This window comes from Silene latifolia, chromosome 7, assembly GCF_048544455.1.
Source record: "Silene latifolia isolate original U9 population chromosome 7, ASM4854445v1, whole genome shotgun sequence".
NCBI lineage: Eukaryota > Viridiplantae > Streptophyta > Magnoliopsida > Caryophyllales > Caryophyllaceae > Silene > Silene latifolia.
In genome coordinates, this window is record NC_133532.1 from 119,018,366 (window position 1) to 119,045,116 (window position 26,751).

At 37.4% G+C, this 26,751-nt stretch overlaps 3 protein-coding genes across 7 annotated transcripts; 2 read left to right on the top strand and 1 right to left on the bottom strand.

Annotated features, from left to right (window-relative positions):
- Positions 1-232: 232 nt before the first annotated feature.
- Positions 233-4,533, bottom strand: LOC141592734 (uncharacterized). 5 transcript variants are annotated; one of them, XR_012521211.1, is made up of 9 exons: positions 4,280-4,533; positions 4,151-4,194; positions 3,801-3,878; positions 3,331-3,513; positions 2,981-3,081; positions 1,719-2,206; positions 1,103-1,151; positions 759-870; positions 233-651 (listed from the first exon to the last, which is right to left on the bottom strand). XR_012521211.1 is itself a non-coding variant. In XM_074413525.1 (4 exons), exons 1-3 carry the CDS (start codon positions 4,228-4,230, stop codon positions 3,354-3,356), a joined length of 318 nt encoding a protein of 105 aa, XP_074269626.1. In that variant the 5' UTR covers positions 4,231-4,533; the 3' UTR covers positions 2,775-3,081; positions 3,331-3,353. The 5 variants fall into 5 exon arrangements, 1 of the variants encoding a protein (XP_074269626.1); XR_012521209.1 differs by having other exon boundaries at positions 1,103-2,206; XR_012521208.1 differs by having other exon boundaries at positions 1,103-2,206; positions 4,151-4,533.
- Positions 4,534-5,441: 908 nt separating this feature from the next.
- Positions 5,442-13,119, top strand: LOC141590622 (putative F-box/LRR-repeat protein 9). The gene is made up of 2 exons (XM_074411197.1): positions 5,442-5,800; positions 12,543-13,119. Exons 1-2 carry the CDS (start codon positions 5,442-5,444, stop codon positions 13,117-13,119), a joined length of 936 nt encoding a protein of 311 aa, XP_074267298.1.
- A 3,444-nt stretch (positions 13,120-16,563) lies between these two features.
- Positions 16,564-17,241, top strand: LOC141590623 (uncharacterized). Its single transcript, XM_074411198.1, has one exon. The coding sequence runs from the start codon at positions 16,564-16,566 to the stop codon at positions 17,239-17,241; it is 678 nt and encodes a 225-aa protein (XP_074267299.1).
- The last annotated feature ends 9,510 nt before the right edge of the window (positions 17,242-26,751 follow it).

Below are 26,751 nucleotides of genomic sequence, written 5' to 3' on the forward strand. Positions count from 1 at the left end.
CAGAACGGCCAAGCTCCACAACCGTTCTCTTTGATATAACACACAGAACGGTTGCATATAAGAACCGGTCTCTTTGATAAGGCCGTTCTCTTTGTTAGAATTTTAGATTTTTTGGCGCCTTAGTTCTACCTTTTCAAAGAGAACAGTTGTGTGGTACTAACCGTCCTGGTTGTTAATTTTGTTTTTTTTTAAAAAAAAAATTCTATTTTTATCGTAACCCTACATGATTGAATTGTATAGCTCATAAGAATTAAACCTGTTACAATTCAGAAACTCCAGCAATTTTTACACAAAAACCTTCCGATTTAATTTGAACCATTAGGACAAATCCTATTGAAAAAAAATACAAAATACAAAATACAAACCTTCCTATTGAATTAAACTTGTTACTACCAACATATGTTTGCATGAAAACCAAGGAGCAAAGCACCATAAGAACATCGGCTAGACAGCTACTGAGATTCTCTAATAAACCTAAGAAAAACAATACCTTCTCACTCAGTAATGCTTTATGAGAAACTGTTTGTTCACATAAAGACAGGGACTCTTGAGCAATATATTTCCAACGACTTAAATGAGCCTCCAACATTCCCATTTCTTTCGATAGAGCAGAGGCCATCACATTGAACTCGGTTTTAATGTCCTTTCTCCCTGAACAACACTCAAAACTTAGAGATGATGCCATATGTAGATTAATCATCATTCAAATACCAGATATACCAGAAAAGGTTCTGCGCTACAAGAAAACAAATACATACTTTGAGGATTCTCCTAGCTTCTAGTTCTCAACCCATAAACTCCCTTGCATTGCTCTGGTCAGCTTCAACTAATTCATTGGCTTCAATTTTTTATTTTGAGCATCTTTGGATCCTAAACCACATGAAAGGTAGTCATGACATACAAGTTCCTATACGACTATATAAATTTACAATGAGCATACCACATATCACAGCAAATTAGTGAAATTTTTTAACATTACCAGCTAACTTACCAATTGTTTCTGCTAAGATACATAAAATATGAAAATCTTTCTTTAATCATATTCTTGCACATACACCTCAAAAATATAGCCTTCTAGAGCATAAACCACATCCTAAACCACTCTCTTTCTTTTTGGCAGATGCCTTCTTAGCATACCACAATGGCAACTCCTGTAGGCAAATCAATAACAAATTCAATTATAAACGTTAAACTTCGGAGAGTAACGATGCACAATGGCAACTCCTCAATTCCCTGAAGATTGAGTTTTCGCATTTATAAGGAAAATTTGGTAGCAGAATGTGAATGGAAGAGCAAAAATCTTATTGGAGTAACCAATTGAAAATGTAAACTGATCATATTCAGATACTAATGCTACAACTATTGTAATAATAACAAGCATACAAGATCCAGTGAAGCCTTTCACAGTTCACAGTCCATCCTCTCGCATTAAACCAAAAATACAACTACGGAACTATGCAACAATCCTATATAAAATCAACTATAGTAAGATTTTAAAATAAAATCTAACAAATTCTACACTTAAATCTAAGAATTTAAAATAAAATAACAATAACAATACTAAAAGTAGATAAAAATAGATCTAAATTGGGAGAAAGAGATGTTGCTTCGTCATTGTTGTCTCGCCGTTGTTGGCAGTGACGGCCAACATATAATTCAATTAGACCTCAAATATATATCCAAAACTGAAAATCGAATACCTAGATGATGAAATATACCTGAATTCCCAAATCGATTTTGATAGCAAATGGAAAGTCGAAAACTGGCGATTTTGATAACAAGTAGTATTAGTACCCATGGTTTAAGATGAGACTCATTATGAACGATTAAGAGGAAACAAAAATAACCTGTATCCATTTCCAGTGACGACTTCAATGGCGATAATCCAGAAACTTGTGCCTTTCGAACTTGTGCGATTGAAGGGTTCTCGAGGTGGATGGGGTGTCACGATGGAGTCTGATCGAGACTCGCCGAGGCGAGGAGCAATAATGGGGGTTGCGGGAAATGGGAAACAGAATGAAAGAGGGGTAATGACTAGGTTTAAAGATAAGGTCACTTATATTATGTCGATGAGTGATAATGGCTTCGGTTTACAGTTTGGAAGTAAATTAATGGCACGAGAGAGCAGATACCTGAAAGCAGGTGTAGAATCCAAGACGTATGGGTGTCGAGTGCTATCAGTCATATATTATATCAATAAAACAACCTGAAACATTGAGGTGTAGCCAACATGTTAGACAATAGTTCATTGTTGATACTGAAAGCATGAGAACAAGTTCAAGTTAACACAAAAACATTTGGCCGAAAAACAACCGCAACCTTAATCTGTTAAAACCTACCAAGAGGCTCACTCTATCGCATTACTAATTTGGCCCCATTCCAGATATCATGATTCGTCTCATGGTTTAGCAAACCAACCAAAATATTAATAAGTCATACACAATCACAATAAATTACTAATATTTCATCGAAAAACCTGGCAGGAACTAAGAGCGACATGAGAAGCATATTTGTTTACGTCTGCCGAATTCAATTATCAAAGGAAGAAAGCAGACTACGGTCGTGGGTTCTTATTTAATCTTAGAAGGATGATGAGAAATATTAATATAACCCAATAAAAGATGAAACTCAAAAAACTTAGCAACTATTTAGTACATACAAGACTAATCTAATGGAAAGATAATAATAGGATCACAAAATATTCAACGTATCTAAACCAATATGAGCATAACTTACCTTCATACCCATTAGGGTCACATTGTACAAGTGTGATGGAGTATGTATTCACCATGTTATTAAACAAATTAGTCACAAAAAATAGTGCTCTTCAAACACACAATATGACAAACAAATTCATATCCAAAGTAAGCAGAAAATAATAACAATTCATGTCAAAAACATTAAACCGTATGCGCATTACCGAAGATTAAAACAACTTTTTCAAAGAATAAAACGAGAAATAAATGTCGTAAATAAGGACCTTGCATAAACGGCATTTGATGGAGGAAGGGTGCTGAGAAGAAGATGACTTGCTAGAAACAACTTTGGTCCAACGTAAAATGCAATCATAGCAAAATTTATCTACAAAAAAAGCCCATAATTTACAGTTAGGGTGCATGAATTTTTAGTTTTAGGGTGCAAGCAACTAATGCTAAAAAGAAAAACTTTAAATCCTACGCCCTCCCGTCTCAATCAATTGTTTACCTTTTATTAACATATCTATCCTCACAATGAGCATAAAAGGTAAACAAATGAGTGAGACGGAAAGAGTATAAATAAAGAGTATAAATAATTGAAGAAAGTGAGAAGAGGGTGGTAGAGGAGACATACAGAGACAGTGATCCAAAAAAGATTCATGAGTCAGCTAACATCACACTGACAAGTGCAAAGGACTTAGCTTTAAACATGGTCTCTACACAACATTCTAGATTCAAACACAACACTTCACTTCTACATTGGCAAGCTGCACCTAGACTGCTAGCGTATACAAAGCGGTTGTTGCTGTAGAAATTTCTGAAGGTTTGCAAAAGATCATTACCAAGAGCCTAAGAGGCACACTTATGAATGCAAGAAAACAAGAAATTAATAAACAAGAATTTGAAAAATATGACTACACATGTAAAAAAAGCATAATAGCCAAAATCAACACTCAGAAAAGTTGACATCACAACCCGAAAAAATCAACATTAACAATAAACTTGTATAACATGTACTTAGATCCTTAGAAAACATGTAACGTACAAGTAAGAAAATAACAAAAAAAAGATAACTAGGCTGAAAAACATATTCAGGAAACAAACCTTTTCTCTTCAACGGGAGCGGCGGAAGCAGAAACTTGTTGGCTTGAGAATCTCACTCCAACAGCTTGGCCAGGGAAACTACGACAAAAATAAAGAGAGAGAAAATACAAATTACTCTTGAGACAGTATTTCAAAGGAAATGAAGAGTCAAAGAGCAAAAAAAAATATATCACCCAACAACACAAGAGAAAGGCACACAAATTCAATTAGACCTCAAATTGGGAGGAAAGAGATGTTGCCTCGTCATTGTTGTCTCGCCGTTGTTGGCAGTGACAGCCAACATATAATTCAATTAGACCTCAAATATATATACAAAACTGAAAATCGAGTACCTAGATGATGAAATATACCTGAATTCCCAAATCGATTTTGATAGCAAATGGAAAGTCGGAAACTGGCGATTTTGATAACAAGTAGTATTAGTACCCATGATTTAAGATGAGACTCATTATGAACGATTAAGAGGAAACAAAAATAACCTGTATCCATTTCCAGTGACGACTTCAATGGCGATAATCCAGAAACTTGTGTCTTTCGAACTTGTGCGATTGAAGGGTTCGTCGAGGTGGATGGGGTGTCACGATGGAGTCTGATCGAGACTCGCCGAGGCGAGGAGCAATAATGGGTGGTGTTTGCGTGGATGAGATTGGTGTTCACCAGGTTTGGGTAATGAAGAGAAGAAGGTTGGATTGTTGGTGTTCGAAAGAAAGCAATGGAAGTTGTATGTGCGGTGAAGTTCGAAAGTATTATTTAGGATTTACAAATTAACAAATAGAACGGTTGATAAAGAGGGACCGTGCTCTTTGTTTTTCAAGGAGAACGGTTCTAAATATTAACCGGTCTCTTATTTCTTTTAAGACGGTTGGTCAAACCTAACCGTTCTCTTTGTTAATTTACGAGCACGGTTGGAAGAAACAACCGTTATCTTTGTTAATTTATAACAAAGAGACCGGTTCCGCTATCAACCGTTCTCTTAGAGGCGTTCTCGTAGCCTTAAATTGTAGTAGTGATTGGAGCATCTCCAATGATAATCTAGTTGGTATCAGCTCATCTTTGCCACATCATTCTTTTGAGTTACAATAATTTCAAGCTACAATTTACTCAAATGGTGAAACCAATTTACCACTAGTTTGATGAGATCCACCTAATACAATCTTCTTTTTATTTATTCAATTCTTACTTTCTAAATATAAAATTAAAACTTTATAAATGAGACCATTATTTTTCTATTGGTTATGTTCTTTTTTTGGGTCCATTTAAGCAAGTAGCTTCGTGGAGCTACTAGCTCAAAATTATTTGAGCAAAGCTAATCTACATGGACAACTCCAATGGTTAAGTTATTAGCTAGTAATTTCTTAAAATCGCAAACAAGTTTTTTTTGTCAACCATTGAAGATGCTCTTAGGCTCCGTAATGAGATGGAGTATATAGAAGAGGAACGGGCATTTCGTAAGTTGTATTGTCTCTTTTAATTACTGCAATTTACGAGCAAAGGGAATAAATATAGTCCTACTTCATATTAAAAAGTGTACCCGAATCTCTTTTCCAAGGCGCGCATGCACAACAGCCTAGAAATCTAGAATATGGTTACAACTATAAAAATGTACAAACTTTGTCGTCAAATTTCTTCCATATACAAACTATGCCGTCTAATTCAAACCCTAACGTAGATACTGCATCCATGAATAACTCCGAATTATCCCCGGAAAATTACCGAAATATGTCCGATTTACCGCTGGACGTAACTCTGATGATTCTTAAGAAAATAGGTGCAGTGGAAATACTTGAATCGGTTCAATTTGTGTGTAAAATGTTGTACAATTTGTGCAAAGAACCCTCCATATGGCGCACTATCCATATTCTCAATCTCGATGAACCAAATAGAGATATTAAGCATGAGAAGATGTTGTTCAATGCTATTGATCGCAGTGATGGTGGTTTAATTGATCTCGATATCGAGGGATTTGGTTCCGATCAGCTTTGTTCCTACTTTGCATCTCGGTATGTAATGTAATATTTTTATTCCCGTCCTTTTAAGGTCGTCTGAATCATTTATTTAATCATATTTTAAAAATAACAGTAAATACAAATAAAAAAGAAAGAAATGTGATTGGTGTTGGAACTAATTACTGAAATCCGAAGCAGTAATTAATTCATACGGAAAAACAGTAGCAAAAACCAAGATCAGAATTAGAAATACCGAAAGAGGAAATGGTAGTGACGCGGTGCGGAACCACTGCCTTAAAAAACTATTTCTCCGGTGCGACCGTGGTGGCGATCAGCAACGACCGGTAGTCCCCAAGGATTACACTACTGCTGCCTGACAAACTCGCCCACTCGAGTTTATAAGACCTGGAACGATTTTACTTTAACCCAGAAACTATAGAGAAAGCAGAGAAGAAAAGTTGTGTTGTGTTGTTGTGTTTTGGAGTAGTGAAGAGGAGTGCTATTTATAGCAGAAAATAAGAGCTGTTAAGGAGCCAAAATCGTAGCCCCTTAACCCGGTCAACAAACGTGAGACCAGGAGCACTACTCTCCCCACTAACAGTCTCAATTGACTGAACCCGCGGCCCAAAAGATTAGGCACAGCCCGCCGCTCCCAATTCCCAATTCCCAATTCCCAAATCACGAATCACGAATCCGGAATCCGGATCCGGGCCGGGCCGGGCTCGGGCACGCGCGCGCGCGCGCGTGTGCGAGCTGAATTAAGCACCTCACAAAGTCTCTACAAAAGACTCCCCATGACCACTAGTAGAGGTGACAATTATTGACCCGACTCGAAAACACGACACGAATCCGACACGAAGTTAGCGGGTTAGAGTTAAGAATTGTGACCCATTTAAGTAATTGGGTTGACACGGACACGACACGAAACTTAAATGGGTCGGGTTAGGGTTGAGCTCTTTTGACACGAACCCGACACGAATAACCCATTTATTTAAAACTGTCATAATATATTTGGATTTAATCAATAATCCAACCAAACAACATAAAAATAAACATTTTCATTCATCATTTTTGTGATAACAGACTATAAAGCCTAGCTTATTTTGTTAGTTTATTGGGTTAAACGGATTAAATGGGTTAAAAATGACCAGCTGAAAGATAAATGGGTTAAACAGGTCGGGTTGGGTTATAGAAAAATTAAATGGGTTGGGTTAGGGTTGAGACAAATGACCCGTTTATGTAATTGGGTTGGGTTAGGGTTGGGTAATGATGACCCGTTTAAAGTTGACACGGACACGAACACGACACGACCCGATCTGTTTGCCAGGTCTAACCACTAGTGATAAGGTAAGGGAAGGGGTGTTATATAAACCCATAAAACACCCACTTCCTCACCAATGTGGGACAATTGGAAACTAAGAAAATGGCTCTCAAAGCCTCTATTTCCAACAATCCCCCACTAGAGGCGCCAGAGCCAGAGAAAGAAGAATTCCTGGGTAAAGGAAGGGTGGATACTTAGGTATCAATATCTTTCGATTTGAATTGACACTTTAGTGAAATGAGAAAACAACTTACTTACAACTAGAGAATATCTTGCGATTTGAATTCCTAGCTGAACTTCGGTCGATACCCCCCACTACACATATCATACCTTCAAATTAAGATCGTCCCGCGATTTCAGAGTGCAACGCGCTCTTTTAGAGCTTATGCGTTACCTTGGTACTGATAGGTGTGACCACAAGACTTCTCATAGTCTTAGTATCATTACACCTACGTAGGTGGCTCAAGTGCTTCTCATCAGCACTTCTCACACGAGCCATTAAGGACATAAGTCCAACCTAGAGTATAATTCATCAAGTGCGTCTCAAAAGCACCACCATAAAGGCTATGAATCATACTACGCCATAGGAATGAAAACTTTGGACCTAGTCAATCTCAACCTTGACTCAAGGACCTAAGCCCCATTCCCCTCGACGTATTAACGACTAATCTCTTAGTCAACCCCTTAGTAAAGGGATCAGCAAGATTACATTCGGATTTCACATAGTCCACAGTAATCACTCCATTCTCAAGGAGTTGTTTAACTGCAGCGTGCCTTATTCGCATGTGTCTCTTTTTCGAATTGTAGACACTATTCTTTGCAACGCCAATAGCAGCTTTCGAGTCACACAGCATGGAGACCGGTGTCAGCCGTCCTCCCCATACTGGTACATCAGCCAATAGGTTTTTCAGCCAATCAGCTTCTTGTCCTGCCAACTCAAGAGCTATGAACTCCGACTCCATGGTAGAGCGTGCAATACAAGTCTGTTTAGAAGACTTCCACGATATCGCACCTCCACCCATGGTGAAGACATAACCACTAGTAGAACAAATCTCATCGTTACCTGCAACCCAATTTGCATCACAATATCCTTCTAACACAGCAGGAAATTTACCATAATGCAAACACAAATGAACTGTTCCTCTTAGGTATTTTAGCAAACGACGAAGAGCATTCCAATGTTCATTACCAGGGTTATGTGTATAACGACTCAGTCTACTAACCGCATATGCAATATCTGGTCGAGTACAGTTCATAAGAAACATCACACTCCCTAGGATTTTAGCATACTCTTCCTGGGAAACACTGTTACCCAAGTTTTTACTCAAATGTATACTAGAATCATAGGGTGTTCTAGCAGGCACAACATTAAAGCAGTTAAATTTTTTCAACACCTTTTCAACATAATGAGATTGACTCAAAGAAATTCCATTGGAGTTTCGGATAACCTTAACCCCTAGGATAACATCAGCTTCTCCTAAGTCCTTCATCTCAAAGTGTGATGACAAAAATTCTTTGGATTTAATTATCACATCTAAATTATTACCAAAAATAAGCATGTCATCCACATATAGGCATATAATAACACAATCAGATTCTATCACTTTGGAATAAACACATGAATCAGAATTGTTAATCATAAAGCCATTACTCATCAAAGTAGTGTTGAATTTCTCATACCACTGTTTAGGTGCTTGTTTCAGACCATAAAGTGACTTGTTCAGTTTACACACTTTATTCTCTTGACCCTTAACCACAAACCCTTCAGGTTGCGACATATAGATCTCTTCCTTTAGCTCACCATTCAAGAAAGCAGTTTTAACATCCATCTGATGTATAATAAGGTTATGAATAGCAGCTAAAGCGACAAGAGTTCTTATGGTCGAAATTTTGGTCACAGGAGAATAGGTATCAAAGTAATCAATGCCCTTCTTTTGTGTAAAGCCTCTAACTACAAGTCTAGCTTTGAACCTTTCTATTGTACCGTCAGGTCTCATTTTCTTTTTAAAGATCCATTTACTCGTAATGGGTTTATACCTTTAGGTAAATCAGTCAACTCCCAAGTCCGATTAGACACAATAGAATCAAGTTCACTTTTAATAGCATCTTTCCAAAAATTAGCATCAATGGATTTCATTGCCTCACTATAGGTTTTTGGGTCATCCTCTATTAAAAAAAGTCGAAACAAACTCATCACTTGCACAAACAGAGTATCCATATTCAGATAAATGTGTTGTAACATAATCACTATAATCCTTTGGACATCTAGGTCTTTTACTCCTCCTAGGTTCAACAGCATGATCAATAGGAGTGCTACTACAACTAGCATGTGAAGACATATCAATAGATGCAACAGGTAATGAAGTAGATGAAACAACATTTTTCTGAAAAGGAAAAACATGCTCAAAAAATTCGGCATCTCTAGCCTCAGATATAGAACGGTCACTCAAAGACATAAATCTATAAGCAGAGCTATTTTGAGCATAACCTATAAAAACACAGTCATAGGTCTTAGGTCCAACGGTAGGTCTCCTAAAGTCAGGTAAACCCACTTTAGCCAAACACCCCCACACTCTAAGATAACTCAGGTTAGGAGGATAGCCCTTCCAAATCTCGTAGGGTGTCTTGTCAATTTTCTTATGAGGTACACGGTTAAGAATGTGACAAGCAGAAAGTATTGCTTCCCCCCACATATCGTCGATGGCCAGAACTTAAAAGCATAGCATTCATCATCTCATTTAAAGTTCTATTTTTACGTTCGGCCTACACCATTGGATTGGGGTAAGTAAGGTGGACTAGTCTCATGTATTAAACCGTTTTGCGGACACAAAAGTCCGCTAAATAACTGGATTTACACTCACCACCTCTATCAGACCTTACCCTTTTAATCTTCCTGTCGAGTTGATTTTCGACCTCATTTTTAAAGTTTATAAACGATTGTTCTGCTTCATCTTTAGTCTTAAGCAAATAAACTCGGGTGTACCTCGAACAGTCGTCTATAAAAGTCACATAATAATTCTTGCCACCTCTACTTGCAACATTTTTGAAGTCAGCTAGGTCGGTGTGAATTAACTCAAGAAGACTCGTAGTCCTAGTTGTCACAGGTTTACTAGGTTTCTTTGTGAATTTAGCCTCAACACAGCTACCACATTTAGAGAATTCTTGACTCGACAAACTTGGAATTAAACTCATGGTTCTAAGTTTTTTTAATGTAGTCGATATTCACATGACCTAATCTACCATGCCAAACATCAATAGACTCAGCGATATAAGCAGAAGTAGATGCAATATTATTAAAAACAGAATCGGTGTTCGGTACAAAAGACCCCCAGACAGATAACCCTTGCCCACAAATTCCCCATTGCGCGACATTACAACCTTGTCAGCCTCAAAAACAAGTTTCAAGCCGCCTTTGTTTAACAAGGCACCGAGACACGAGGTTTCGATGCAATGTGGGTACAAATAAAACATTATTAAGGGCAAGTGTTTTCCCCGAGGTGAGTTTGAGAAAGATCTTGCCTTTGCTCGTGATCTTTGCAAACAAGAATTACCCATGTAGACGCATTCCCCATCGCCTATCTTCTCGAACTCGGCAAATAACCCCTTATCAAAGACAGAGGTGTCTGGAAGCGCAAGATTCAAGACCCATTCAGAAAGATTACCCACCGATTAGCTTCAACAACCACGAAGCAATGACATCATCATCACAACATTGGCTTCACTTCAGCGATCTTCTTATCGGTGCATCGGTAGGCTTTGTGACCCGGTTTCCCACAAACATAGCAAACCAAAGGACCCTTAGGCTTCTGAATCTTTGCAACCGGCTTGGTGTACTTCCCGGATCGATCTTCTTTCCTTTACCCTTACCCCGACCAACCTTGGCCTTACCCTTACCCTTGAACTTTTCAGCAAAGATTTGACGGACCACCGGACTCAACGAAATTAGCTTTGACAAAGAAAGAACAGATGCATTCACGGATCGGTAAACAAAGACAGGTTGTCTTTGAGGCGATTTGCCTCTTCGGTCCTCATATGGTCGATAAGTTCCATAAGGGACATGTCTTTCTTTTTGTGTTTTAGCGATTTCTATACTCGGACAGGAGGGAGGGAATTTTTCAAACAAAGACATTAGCAACAAAAAGCTCGTCTAATTTCATGCCCTCACTAACAATATCAAGACACAAATTTTCATAGACATGGACTGTTCCATAATAGATTTCCCATCCACCAACTTAAATTGCAGCCACTTACCCACAACATATTTCTTTTTCCCAGCGTCATCAGCCCCATATTTTTTCAATAAGGACTCCCAAATGACTTTAGCCGATTTATTATCGCAAATAAATCGAGCAATGGGTTAATCATGTTATTAAGTATGTGACACCTAGCGGTTTTGTTGTCCTTAACAAATTTAGCAATTTCATCTTCATTTGACTTAATCGCTTTAGCCGCAGGAGGGGTAGTCTCAAAGATCGACGGAACAATAGGTTTAGGCGGGTCATTAAATAAAACATAATCAATTTCAACCGCTCAAAAACATCATCAGTTTCGGGACCAACGCTTATAATTCGACCATCTAATTGCTCAATTTTCGAAATATCAGGTACAATTTTCGAAATCACAGACATGGCTACTGCACTTAATTCAATAGTTTTTTAAATTGTTGGAACTAATTACTGAAATCCGAAGCAGTAATTAATTCATACGGAAAAACAGTAGCAAAACCAATATCAGAATTAGAAATACCGAAAGAGGAAATGGTAGTGACGCGGTGCGGAACCGCTGCCTTAAAAAACTATTTCTCCGGTGCGACCGTGGTGGCGATCAGCAACGACCGGTAGTCCCCAAGGATTACACCAGAAAATAAGAGCTGTTAAGGAGCCAAAACCGTAGCCCCTTAACCCGGTCAACAAACGTGAGACCAGGAGCATTACTCTCCCCACTAACAGTCTCAATTGACTGAGAATTAACACATATGCCAGAATGAATCTGGACAGACACACAATCTCACAACTGCACCAAAACCCGCGGCCCAAAAGATTAGGCACAGCCCGCCGCAGGCGATTGCCAAATCCCGGGTCCGGGTCCGGGCCGGGCCGGGCTCGGGTCGGGCTCAGGCACGTGTGCGAGCTGAATTAAGCACCTCGCAAAGTCTCTACAAAAGACTCCCCATGACCACTAGTGATAAGGTAAGGGAAGGGGTGTTATATAAACCCATAAAACACCCACTTCCTCACCAATGTGGGACAATTGGAAACTAAGAAAATGGCTCTCAAAGCCTCTATTTCCAACAATTGGGACAAAAGGCGGTATAATAAGAAGCATTAATGCTAATATTTTCCTTATATTTACATTTATATTTGTAGCTTTTAATTGGAAATGAATGCTTCTTATTGGTTAGGGAGGATGAGGGGAGTAAGTTGTGTGTTATTTATGTCCGTTTGCAGTACTAAACTAACCGTTTTCTGATCGCAGATCGTCTCAGCTTAGACGCCTTCGGCTGGCATATTGCCAAGACATATCTGCAAATGCTGTGGCAGAAGCACTTGAAAAGCTAACTTCCTTGGAGGGACTTGAACTTACTGGCTGCTCCTTTCAGCTTCACACAATAGCCACGGTTATTAATTCTTGTCCCTCCCTCGTCACCACATTCATATTCAACAAGGTAGGTTCTTTAAATCCGTGTCACTATCCAGATTTTCTAAGTTCGTATCAGCCATGTGACGAGGAGGCATTCGCGATTGCTGGGAGCATGCCTGAATTGCGCCACCTACAGCTTATGAAAAATAACATCACAAATGTCGGTCTAACGGCAATCCTTGATGCCTGTCCTCATCTTCAATCCCTTCACCTATACTCTTGTTTCTACTTATATCACAGAGAAGAAAATCTAAGGAAGAGACTTTCCGAACAGGTCAATGATTTACAGGAACTTCCATACGAGAACTATGATGAAGTTCATTCTGATTACAGTGAGGATTATGCGTCAGATGATGAAACTGCTCTTTATTATACTTCGAAAATAATACGTGCACTACATGGTCAGGACTGACTAATATATGCAAGTATTTTAATTAGATGGTGGTGAACAACTGAACATAGGTGTGTGTGGAGGGAGTAACAAATAAGCCATTTTGGCCATTTAGGCCGGTTTGTTCTCGGTCGGTTGGGTTACTTTAGGCCAGGATTCTGCTTAAAATAAGTCACTTCGGGTCATTTAGGGTTATTTCAGGCCACTTCAAGTTGGGTCATTTCGGGTCACTTGAAAGAAGTCGAGTCATTTCGGGTATATCGACTCAAGTTTGAGTCACGCTTTCGGGTCTTGGTTTAGCCTTATCAGATCGGGTCATTCGGGTTCGGGCAGTTTTGCCGGGTCTAATAAACACATTCCCAAGGCTTGCGCATGCACACCCGCCTACAATCCGGCTACTACTATAAAATGAGCAAGCTTTGTCGTTAAATCTCTTCAATATATAAAAATTAAAACCATGTCGTCAAATTCAAACCCTAATGTAACCCGTGGTGGAGCTAGGGGGGCTAGCAGAGGCGGTCGCCCTCCCTGACGGATGAAATTTTCGAAGTTTTTCGAGTGTACCTTATGAAATTTGTCGTTCGCCCCCCTAAGTTCAATTCTTGGCTCCGCCACTGAATGTAACTACATCATCCATGAATAACTCCGAATTACCCCCAGAAAATCACAGAAAGTGGTCAGAACTACCGCTCGACTTAACTCTGATGATTCTTACGAAATTAGGGGAAGTGGAAATACTAGAATCGTTTCAATTTGTGTGCAAAATATGGTACAATTTGTGCAAAGAGCCGTCCATTTGGCACAGTTTTTGTATCAATAACCTCGGTCAACCAAATGGAGACCTTAAACTTGAGAAGATGTTGTTCAATGCAATTGATCGTAGTGATGTTCGTTTAATTGATCTCGATATCCAGGGATTTGGTTCCGACGAGCTTTGTTCCTACTTTGCATTTCTGTATGTAGTCACATTCTAGTTCTACCATGAGTTTTTCGGTTTTTTTTATGTTGTACCTTTTCTTTTCTTTAATATTCTATATTGTAGGCTTGTAGCCCTAAATTTCTTACTTAAGAATACACATAAGCTCGGATTCTTATGTACCATGCTTATGGTACAACTGGATGTATAATCCTATTTGTGCTTCCACACTCATTTATGTCATATTTGTCATCTAATAATTGGGACCTACTCTTTTCTTGGTCTTTGAGGACAAAATAAAAGGTAAACAAATGACAACAGCGGGAGTACACTTTATTAGAAGAGCCCAAAATAACCCGACTCTACCAGAATGAGGTAAATGCGAAATAACCCGATTCAGATAAGCCATAATCGAAATGACCCACCGGGTAAAATCATACTTGAAACATACTCAAAACTCGAAACGAGCCGTACCAATCGTACCCAAACAAACTTTATATATAACACAATTAAACTGATGAGCCAAGTTAACTCGACCCGTGAGAGTTTACCGTGGTAGATAGTATTTTAAGATTGCCTACCAACGAGGATATATTTTACTCACCATGGAAACGAACCCCTAACCTCGATCAAAGTCAAAAACTAGACTCTTTACTAATCTATTAAGATTAGTAGAATCACAAAGAAATCAAAGAAATGATATATTTTATGTGGTAAGAGCTGGGTGCAAGCTAAGCTAGAATATGTAGTTTTAGTGGTAAGAGCTGGGTGCAAGCTAATCTAAATATTTTACGTCGTCGACGTTTTATAATAAATCGTCGACATTTTAAAAAAAAAAGACACTCCCTACCCTTCCTGTCCCTCTCTCTACTCTATTCTCTCCCAAGCCCTCCCAAACTAACAACAAACTTAAAAAAAAAATCCACTTTGTTCATCCGATTTATTGTCGAACAATCTACATCAAACGCTATCCGACATCTGCATTTACGAGAATTAAACGTTAGATAAACATCGATAAAAAATAAAACAAACAATAAAAGGCAATCTAATACGAAAATTATGATGAAAATAAAACAAACAATACGTTTATGAAAATAAAAGCCAATCTAATACGAAAATTATGATGGAAAAAAAAAAAAAAAAAACTCAGACGTATGAATTCTACGTCCATGACCATTACGGTCCCTCACCAGCGAAGACGGTGAATTTCAACGTCTCTATCCATCCCAGACGATGAATTTCATCGTCCATATCCATTTCAGACGTTGAAATTCATCGTCCATCACCATCCCAGACGGTGAATTTCAACGTCCAACACCAACCCCGACACCCACGACCTTCCATCCCATCCCCCTTCTCACTGGTAGGACAACAACGACACAACGACAACAACAAAAACAACTACTTCGAATTGAGTTGAAATAATTAAAAAATATAATTAATCAATCCTAATCTACAAACCAAACAACAACAAAGACGACCAACAACAAAAAATCCATCAAGATTACAAAAATAAAATCAATTTTACAAAATCTAACCTAATTAAAATCAATTTCTATAACCAAAATCATAAACTAATTACAAAAATTAAATCGAAATACTTACTTGTGGTGGTCGGTGTTGGTGCTGCGGTGCTGGTCGTCGGAGGTGGCGAGTGCGGCGGGGTTGGGTCTGGCGGTGATCGACGATGGTGGCAGTCGTGTTTGTAGGTGGTGGGTTTTTGGAGGAAGAAGAGAGGAGGGAGTTGAGTAGTGAGAGGCCGAGGAAGGGCAAGGACGTCTTTTTTTATGAAAAATGTCGACGATTCGTTATAAAACGTCGGCGACGTTTCACAACCGGGTATATAATCTATATTCCAATAGTATATAAAGCACAAAATCTCATTATAGATGACACATATTCGTTTATAATTAAAGACGGGTCAAATATAATACCACATTTATAATAGGATAAGTAACAAGTGGGTGGTGGGGCAAAAAATATCACCATTTTCAAGCTATTTGACTCATCTTTAACTATAGACGGATATATCCGTCCACTGACTAGCTGTATGTATATAAAGAGGATGCATTAGTAGTCAACTCATACATATCTTTCTAACTACAAATTAAACCTCCTCTTAACTATTAGATAGTATAACTAACTTAGACTAGTTAGTTACATGATTAGTTAAGCTGACTCATGATTAGTTAAGCTAACTTGAGTTAGTTAGAGAAGCAGTTAGAAGCTGTTAGAGAAGTTGTTACAAGTAACTACTATATATATCAGATGATGTACAAATCAATACGTACCTTTTCATAATAATAAAATCATATTCTTACATTCTCATTCTCTCTAGAATCATGTTATCATATCCATCAGTTTATATGGTATCAGTTACCAGTTAGAATTCGATCCTCAAGATCTTCATCTTCTTCATACCGATTCTTCATCACAATCTTCATCTTTCTCATCAAAATTCTTCATCATCATCATAAATTCGCTTCCGCTTTCACAAAAGATCAAGAAAATCTTATAAATCAAAACAAATTTTCTTTCAATCAGTCATTATGCCTGAAGAAACAGAAAACAATGATCATAGTTACGACTACTATGATGATCCACTTTACTTATCTTCATCGGATCAACCATTCTCTCATCTGGTCACTCCACTGTTTGATGGCACGGATTTTTTGGGTTGGAAACAAGATGTATTGATGGCACTGGCATCGAAGAATAAGGACTGCTTCATTGATGGCACGTTTACCAGGCCACCAAAGACTGACAAGAAGTTCCATCAGTGGGTTCGCTGTGACCTGATGGTTATGAAATGGGTCCTCAATTCATTGGACAAGTCTATCCGTGATAACCTCAAATATGTCAAGTCTGCACAAGAACTTTGGGAGGAATTAATGGAACGCTATGGTCAAGCTAATGCAGTTGAGATTTATCAGCTGCGAAAAGATCTTGGTTCTGTAAGTCAGTCTAACTTGTCTTTAGTTGAATATTACAGCAAGTTGAAGAACTATTGGGAGACTTTAGACAGTTTAGACCCTCTACCTCAATGTTCTTGTGGGAAAATTTCACTCTGTACTTGTACCATCATGAAAAGGATTGTTGCAAGAGAGAACAATTCCAAATTAATTCAGTTTTTAATGGGATTGAACAATGGATTTGACACTGTCAGAACCCAAATTCCACTACAAGAAAAAGGCCTATTTGCAACGGACCAATCCGTTGCGAAATAACCCTAATCCGTTGCTTATGTACAGTTTGCAACGGATAGCCGTTGCAAACTGGTGCGTTGCTTATATGGCGTTGCAAATGAAAAAATATGCAACGGATCGACGTTGCTAATTTTGATGCAACGGACGTGTATTTTTTGCAACGAATGATCCGTTGCTTAAATGAGGTCCACGTGGCTTTGTTTGGTCAATTATGAGACGGATTTCCGTTGCAAAAAAAATGTTTTCCGTTGCATAGTAGAGGGAAAAGTCAACAAATTGACTTTTTAAATTAATGGATAGCCGTCACAAAGCCTGTAATTTCCGTTGCAAACACAAATGCATTGACTTTTTCAATTAATGGATAGCTGTCACAAAACCTGTAATTTCCGTTGCAAACACAAATGGGAGATTCAAGCAATCCTGCATCCATTTTCCTCCATTTCGTTACGATATCAAACAATTAAACAATAAACTTTAAAGAAGCCAACAATATAGAAACTTGGAATTGTTCATTTAGCAAATTTAAAAGAGTACATACATTGAAAACATCCTCAAAAAAAATCCATACGTAATTTGCTAAGCAATTTCGTTGTCTAGCTATTATGGAGTAATCTAGCTAATTAGTTGGAATTGATGTCGAGTTGCCACTTCCACCATCATCATTGAAGTCGTCTCGATTTTGGAACTGGTTGCTATCACAATTTGGGTCAAAGTCAGACCCAAACTTTGCTTGTAGAAACGCCTCCATTCTTTGTACTTTGTCTTCGAGCACTTTGTTGCGGAGCTCAGTTTCAACATTCTTGCTCACAAGTCGAGGTAGTATTCCGGGCGAATAATCCTGGTCGATATTGTTGGACTCTCTACTTCGAGTAGAGCGTTCAAAGTAATGCTCGCGTGCGGCTCCGTACCAAAAACTAACCCCTTCTTATTAAAGCCGCATTTTTCAAGGTAGATTTTATCTTTATTGATATCCGTTTCACCTTGAGATTGAAGGGCACTAATTTACGCCTCAATAGATACGAAACATAACGGATAATGAATCAGTTAAGACAATCCGGGGCTCTATATCCTAGTCAAGTCACCGGATTCATATGCTTCAACTAACAGGATTCATAAAATGGTAGCTCTAAATGCTCTATGTCCTATGCTACTACTATTTCTACCTTCTTTTGTCAACAAACAAACTACCTTTGTTGCAGTATATACACACACAAATATAAAAATAAAACTCAAATATCAAAAGTCAATCACAGATCGCTTCAACGAAGTTGTGACATTTTAGAATACTTGTCTAGAAATGTACCATTAACCTGGTATCTAACAATTTGTATGCATAAATCCGCAACTAAGGCAAGGCAAGGTATTTACAATATAGACCATGTCATAGATTTATGTATTCTGTAAAAGAAAGAATAGCCTCCTCTTCCACAGAAGCCTTGGTACTACAACAACTAACCAGTAACCACTACCTAGCTGGCCCTAATATTAATTAACTGGTCCTTGTAACTCTTCAAGACTAAACCATTTTCAACAAATTTAGAATGTCTAATCACTTATACTTTCAGACTTACAACAACTAACCAGTAACCACTACCTAGCTGGCCCTAATATGTATAACTAAAAGAAATGAGCAAAAGAATATGAGCATTGATATATTTGTATAAAGTAAATATATAGAATTCAATGAAATGGAGCAAGTACTTTATTTTTAATCGCGGCTTAGTAAGAAAGAACTTATCGCTCCATGAATAAGCTTGCTTGTTCTAATTAAACAAGAAACCATTTATTAAACAAGAAACCAATTAATGGTGATTTGGGGAAGGAGGAACAAAAAAATTAAGAAATGGAGCTTTGAAAATGAAGAAATAAAAAAAGATGGTGGAATTAAGAACGATTAAAATGGAGGAAGGAGATCTGGGAACTGGGAAGTATGATAGACCTAGGAAGAAAAAGAAAAAAAAAAAAAAAAGGGACCCACAACATTATCACCTGAAACAATATACGCCCAACAATCCACCATACTTGCTTCAGAAACAAAAGAGCTTTCGCATTCACCCGCTCATTATAAGAGGTCTCTCACTCTCCCCAACCAGGCATGAAAAAAAGCAGACACGGAAACACATATACTCGGCTTTACACCATCAAACCACAAGCCCCGACACATCCCTCCATTATATTTCAATACTCGGGTTGGAATCAAAGACAACCAAAGAAGACGAAGTTTCAAAAACATTTAAAAAATCAAAACTTACAACGTAATCTTGACTTTCTTTGAAACGTATCCTCCGTCTTCTTCGTTTTTGTTGCTTTCAATAACTCAATTGCAGGTGGGTAATCTCCTCCATTAGCCTAAACATGGTAACAAATTTAATTTAACACACAAACACTGAAGGAAATCCCATAATTGAACTTATAATGATAAATTTGTTACTTACTAATTTCTCCATCACTAGTAGAGAATTCATTCGGCCCATGGTATGCGTTCCTAAAGCTTTTCCACCTTCTGCATTTGATTTGCGATTGGCCTCTGCTTGAGCTGATTTTTTTTCCCTTCTTGATTGTCTATCAAATAGCAATTCAGCATGGAGTGCATCACCCATCCATTTTGCCGCTTTTACGGCCCGACAAACCATGGTCCTTAGCCGTGTTTTGAAGAGTTTGGTAAAAGCATCTCTAACTTGGTCTTCCTCATCTTTAGGATAATCCACTTTGCTCTGTTTATTCAAAAATAGAGAACTTACCATCATCGAAAAGTAATGTAAAAAACGCACCAATAAGTTGGATAATTCATCATTAATTAAAGTAAAAAAAAAAAACATGAATTGAAGATTCTAAGCAACAATAAGTTAAACCTGAGTTACGTACAAAATTAATTACAAAAATTCCTCAAATTATCATTTACAATTTCCACAGAAATGCAGACCATAGCAATATCACAATCAAAAGTTTTATACTGAACTACTAACCATAACCTTTAGTGTCATCAGTTAAGTAGATGTACCTTAAACCACTTCCAATACTGTTCTCGTCGGGCAGGTTTAGTTTCACTCCAATTTGGGCCATGTTCATGATAATTGCCTTTCACTGTCTTGGTCACTAACTTCGATACCTCCGGATGTTCAAACCTGTAGGTTATTACAATCACACTAAATGTTTATATTTAATAAGCAAATCAGTTGTACATGTAATTCAAATGCATATTCCAAAAGGCAGTGCGTTTCATTCTACAATAATACATATTTACATGAAATTTCCCCCATTTCACTCACCACTTATACTCGATGGATATTCTCAACTTTTGAGGGGGTGATTCACGGAGCTCATCATCGTCTTCGCCAGATCTTCGTCGGTTGCTTCGTCTTGAATCTGTCATTATTGATCAACTAAAAACCATACAAGTGTTTAAAGAAATCATTAAATATCATTAAAAAAAACCAGGAAGGCTAGTGGAACACTCATGCAAAGCTTAAAACTAATATAAAGAAGAAAAGAATGAAATTAGTATAAAGCAATGGGATATCAATAGCGGGCAGATTACTCAAAAGTATGATCAGCATTTAGGTGCTGTTAATACCATTACTTTTGTTGATGATAATCGTCGTTTCATTACTTCCAGTGACGATAAGAGTCTTCGAATTTGGGAGTTCGGGATCCCTGTTGTTATAAGTATATTAGTGAGCCTCATATGCATTTGATTTCGTCTAACCGGTTGTTGCTTTCGTAAATGCAGGCCATATTTTGATTGGTCGCTTTCGAAATGCGAGACCTAACACACTATGGTTGGCTGCTCGAGTATATAGATAACCAGATTTTGATATATAGTACTAGGGATAGATTTCAACTTAATAATAAGAAGAGTTTTTTGGGCATATTACGTCCGGGTATGCTTGCTGAGGTTAATTTTTCGCCCGATGGACGGTTTCTTATGTCGGGGGACGGTGACGGGAAGATGTGGTACTGGGATTGGAAGACTTGTAAGGTGTTGCGGCCTATGAAGTGTCACGAAGGTGTTTGCATTGGTTGCGAGTGGCATCCCTTGGAAACTAACAAGGTCCCGACTTTTAACTTTTACATATAATCCTACACCATTTTACTCATACCAACTAATAGTAGTGAGTTAAAAAAAATACTAGCACATCCTTATACAAATAGGTTGATATGAATGACATTGACACACATTTGTATTTGTTTGATTCATGTTGGTGTCACTTAACTACGATAATTTGCCTCACAATAAGCCTTCAAAGAAGTTGTCACAATTTAATGCAATCTTTGTTTTTGAAATTGACTGTGTGTGTTCCAACTTGAATAACTCAAAACCTGCTGGATATTTTAGGGTAATTCTTTTTGGAGATGAAATCTAACATCATTGGCTTTCATTTGATGTATGTTGGGTATTTTTAGCCTTCCTGAACTAAGAGTTATGGATTTTCAAAGTTCTGAGAGTTGTGGAGGAAGGATCTTTGTCATTTTAAATGACTGTCGGTGTTTAAAATTCAATAGCTGAAGATTTGCTCAATAATTTTGATTTATTATTCTTGGAGAGGGAAGCTGACATCCTTAGCTTTGTTTTAAGCTATCACTAGCAATTTATTTCAACCTAAAGCAAGAGATATGAATTTCGGAAGGAACGACTTAAAACCCGATTGCATTTGAACCAGTTCCCGATTCACCAAGGGGAAATGATCCAAGTTATTAAGGAAACTGTTCAGATTATTTATCCAGCTTACCTTCCATAATCCTTAAGGTACTAAGCTACAAGAAATACCAGGGAAGATTATGCAAGCAAGTTCAGAAGGTCCTCTAACAATTGCAGAAGTTCAAATCAGACTGAAATCAAGCAACATTGTCTTTGCCTAGTTGATTCAGTTTCTTGCTTTGAGTAATTAGGTCCTAAACAAAATAAGATATGCTAGAGGACATATATGAAAAAACAAAAACTATAGAAACTACAGAATTCTTTAAACGATACTAAACATCATCATCATCATCGTCGTCGTCACTATCATTATTAATGTCAGCATTTTCATCTCTATCACTATCGGGGAAAAGCTCCTCATCTTCTTCTTCCTCTGCCCACTCCTTTTCTTTATCCTTCTCATCCCCCCTATCCTCCTCCTCCTCCTCCTCGTTGTCCTCTTCGCCCTCCACCACCACCACCACCTCCTCCTCCTCCTCCACCACCACCACCTCCTCCTCCTCCTCCTCCTCCTCCTCCTCTTCTTCTTCATCCTCTATTATTGATAATGCTGGCAGTGGAGTGACTACATTTTCTTGAAAGATTCGCTCATCCACGGGAGCGTCGATATGTGATCTAGCTTTAGTTTTAAATACAGCTGACCATTGAACTTGGTCTTTTTTTGTGTTTGGATAAGAAATATAGCAAACTTGCTCCACTTGATATGCCAACACGAATGGTTCATATTTCGTATATTTTCTCTTACGATTGACATCTACAAGCTTATATTGTTCATGAATCACCATACCTCTAGCAGAATTATCTAACCAATCACATTTAAACAATATAGCCACATAATCGCCGTGATCACCGGTATAAGTCAACTCAATAACTTCATCAAGGGTTCCATAATAGTCGGCTCCTTCAGTGGAACTAACACATACCCCATTGTTTAACGTTGCTTTAGATACATCTTTCCCATCTTTAAAAGCTCTAAAGTTATAACCATTGATGGAATAGCGTTTCCAAGTTCTTACTTCTCTTGACGGGCCCATTGCTAGAGATATTATTAGATCATCGGTCATGGTATCATCATTCACCTAACAAGATTTAAAAATTTTATGTTTATTAAATTATTAAGGCTATTGTAAAATAACCCTTGGTTGGAGGATTCACTTACTTGATTTCGTAACCATTGTGCAAATTCTGATTCGAATTTATTCCCCAAATGAATTTATAATTTTAATCACTATACAAATAGTAAGTTTATAATTTTAATCACTATACAAATAGTAAGTTTACTTAGAAATTCCTTAAACACCCTGATCATCACATAATGAATTTATAATTTTAATCACTATACAAATAGTAAGTTTAGTTTTAACATGAAAATTAAAAGTTTGAAATCAATTATTTTACTTACGTTTCATAAGGATTCATTTTCTCACAATTACTTAAAATGTACATGTGAGCAGATTGGTATTCTTTGTCATCAAGATATCTCAGATGGCACTTCCCCGAGGGTTTTCCCATATGATCTTGAAAAAGTTCAGGTAAATTTGATTCAGGCTCAACTTCGTCACAAACATCGAGTTGTTTGGCTTTTGTGTCTATATGCTTCTCATAGTAGAGTGAACAGAAATTTGAGATTTCTTCAAGTAAATAAGCGTTGCATATGGAGCCTTCGACCCGTGCTTTGTTACCAATTTTTCGTTTCAAATGATTAAGAAACCTACGTGTTAAGTAACTGTATATAAGATTTCAAATTATTGGTGCATTTATCTAATATAAATAAGTAAAAATCAAGGTGTCAATGATTACCTTTCAAAAGGGTACATCCATCTATATTGTACTGGTCCACCAACTTTGGCTTCGTAAGGCAAGTGAACCGGTAAATGTTCCATGGAATTGAAAAAAGACGGTGGAAATATTTTCTCTAATTTACACATGATCTCAGCAATATTATTTTCTAGACGTGTCATGTCATCAATTTGAAGAGTTGATGCACACACGTCTCGAAAAAATTGGCTAATCTCAGTTATTGCACACCATTCATTCTTCGGAAGCAAATGCTTTAGAGCAACAGGTAGTAGACGCTCCATAAATACATGACAATCATGACTTTTCATGCCATGTAGTCTTAAGTCCTTTAGGTCTACACACCTACTCAAATCAGAAGCATATCCATCCGGAAACTTCAAACTGCATATCCAGTTACAGAGTACCCGCTTCTCTTCCTTTTTAAGAACAATCATATCTCCTTTCCGTCGGGCCTTACAAATTAATTTAAAGTCTTTTTGTGCATTCGGTTTAAAACTTGTTTTATTTTTCTCATCCATAATCGTGTGAATCATTTGTTCAAAGAAATTCTTTTCAATATGCATCACATCTAAATTATATCGACTTAACAAAGTCTTCCAATATGGAAGATCCCAAAATATACTTCTCTTCCACCACCCTTCCCTTTTCTTTTTCAACTTCAACAACTCTTCATCAGTTGCATCAACAATAGAAGGTAGATCTTTGAACATGCTCCCAAACTTCTTCACCGGTTAGTCTAGTAGAAGCAAAATCAGCCTCCACGGGTCTATCCTTTCGGAAATGTTTGTTATCTTTCCGAAAAACATGGTCAGGCAATAAGAATTGTCTATGACAATCAAACCAACTCCACTTTTTACTATGTTTAAGCCAAAAAGACTTACATTCATTAACCAAACAATATGGACATGCATGTCGACCATTTGTAGTCCACCCGGATAACATGCCATATCTTTGGGAAATCGTTGATTGTCCACAAAAGTGCAGCTCTCATATCAAAATTTTGCTTCCTCGACACATCGTACGTTAGCAGCCCATTTTTCCACAAATCCTTCAACTCTTGAACTAATGGTTGCAAATATATGTCTAAGTTTTTCTTGGGATTCTTGGGACCGGATATAATCAAAGACAAAAAGATGAATTGTCTCTTCATACACAACCAAGGAGGCAAGTTATATGGGGTCAACATCACCGGCCAACATGAGTATTGCTTTCCAAATCTATTAAACGGTGAGAACTCGTCAGTGCACAGCCCCAATCGCACATTTCGAGGGTCATTCGCAAAATCAGGGTGTTGTTTATCAAAATGCTTCCAAGCCTCTCCTTCACTTGGATGAGACATTATCCCATTGGCACGAGGGTTCTCGTAGTGCCATCTCATTTGTGCCGCAATATCTTTATTTGCATAAAGTCTTTGGAGCCTAGGTCCTATCGGGAAATAAAATAATGGGTTTTCGGGTACTCGTTTTCCATTTAAATTAGATTTAGATTTGTATCTATCGGCCCCACACTTCTTGCATTGCTCAAGTTGATGATCATCATTCCAAAAAAGCATACAGCCAGTGGGACATGCATGAATCTTCTGATGGGGTAGCTGGAGAGCTTTAAGCACTTTTTTGGTCTCATAGAAATTCCGAGTCATACAATTATTGTTAGGAATCATATCCCGCATATATGACGCGAAACCATCTACACACTTATGCGGCATATTAAACTCACATTTCAAAAATAATAACCGCGCCGCAGATTGCAACAAAGATATCTTACTGCCTTCATACACAGGTTGTTCTGCTTTTTTTAACATCTAAAAAAAAGCAGTCACATTAGGGTTAGGAGATTCGTCGACTTCTTCAGCATAAAGGGCCTCCTCCATTATTTGTTCAATGTTATCACGTAACGCATTATTAACCATCTCTTGATAGGGGTTGTTAGGCTCAGTGATTGGTTCTTCTAGTGGATACTCTTCTCCATGACACACCCAATAATAGTAATTATCGCAAAATCCCTTTAACGAAAGATGTTTCTTCACCTCCAATTCACTTAATAGTACGAAATTGGTGCATTTTTTACAAGGACAGCGAATTTTGTTGTTGGTTATATATTCATTTTGTTGCTTAGCGTAATTAATAAATTCGATTACGCCATTTACATATTCAGCCCTAATTTTTTTATTAGCATCCACTCTCTCGTACATCCACTCACGCTCTACTCTCTTCATTTGAAATCTACAAATGGTTACACAAAATAAATTTATAAATGTATATATATACAGTGAATATATTGAAAATAACAAGAGAAAAAAAAACAATTATTACATACGAACCGTTGAAAATATCAAAAAGAATTGGAATTAAATTATTTAATCTTATTATTAATACTTTTTAAAAAAAATAAAAAGGGTTATTTGATGAGAATAATTCAAACTATGACTGTATCTGCTCAAAATAATCCAAACTATACACCCATAAAAATCCGAATTATTCTATCATTTAACTTATAATGGTCTGTTGCTCTTAGTGACCTAGGTTGTCCCCTGGTAAGTTTGCCAATTTTCATATAAATTGCATTTTTTTGTTTTTTAAAACGCATATTATTAATGGAGTTGTAACAGATCACTATTGTAGGAATAAAAGATGTTTCTTTTTTCGCATTGTAATCAACTCAAATTAATTAGTGCTTACTATGAGCTTGTTTTCATTTAGTACTAGATTTTTTGATAATAGGAGTATATTTTTCTTTTCTATTTTGTTATTGATTATATGATAAATAAATGATAGGGGACCGAGGGAGTAATAATTGATTATGTTTGTGATAGTCATTCGGATTTGACAATTATGGCTTTATTCCTAGACAAGTGTAAAGACGTATTAGATTACTTGCTTACTGGAAGTTTCAAGTGCTAATGAAAGTTATGAGGGGGTGCTAAGTTGTATGGCTCATTTATTTTCAGAAGTATAGTTAGTATATAGATGAAATTTGGAAGTTGTCAGGGAAAATGGCTAAGCGTAGGAATTTAAAGATTAGTCGAAGAAGTA

What these genes read in the sequence shown, in the direction of transcription:
- LOC141592734 (XM_074413525.1), bottom strand. Translation starts at nt 4,230, where the DNA reads ATGGGTACTAATACTACTTGTTATCAAAATCGCCAGTTTCCGACTTTC. An exon ending in AAATCGATTTGGGAATTCAG is followed by an intron (nt 3,879 to 4,150) that starts GTATATTTCATC and finishes TTTTTGTCGTAG; the next exon opens with TTTCCCTGGCCAAGCTGTTG. An exon ending in GCTCCCGTTGAAGAGAAAAG is followed by an intron (nt 3,514 to 3,800) that starts GTTTGTTTCCTG and finishes GCAAACCTTCAG; the next exon opens with AAATTTCTACAGCAACAACC.
- LOC141590622 (XM_074411197.1), top strand. Translation starts at nt 5,442, where the DNA reads ATGCCGTCTAATTCAAACCCTAACGTAGATACTGCATCCATGAATAAC. An exon ending in TGTTCCTACTTTGCATCTCG is followed by an intron (nt 5,801 to 12,542) that starts GTATGTAATGTA and finishes TTCTGATCGCAG; the next exon opens with ATCGTCTCAGCTTAGACGCC.
- LOC141590623 (XM_074411198.1), top strand. Translation starts at nt 16,564, where the DNA reads ATGCCTGAAGAAACAGAAAACAATGATCATAGTTACGACTACTATGAT.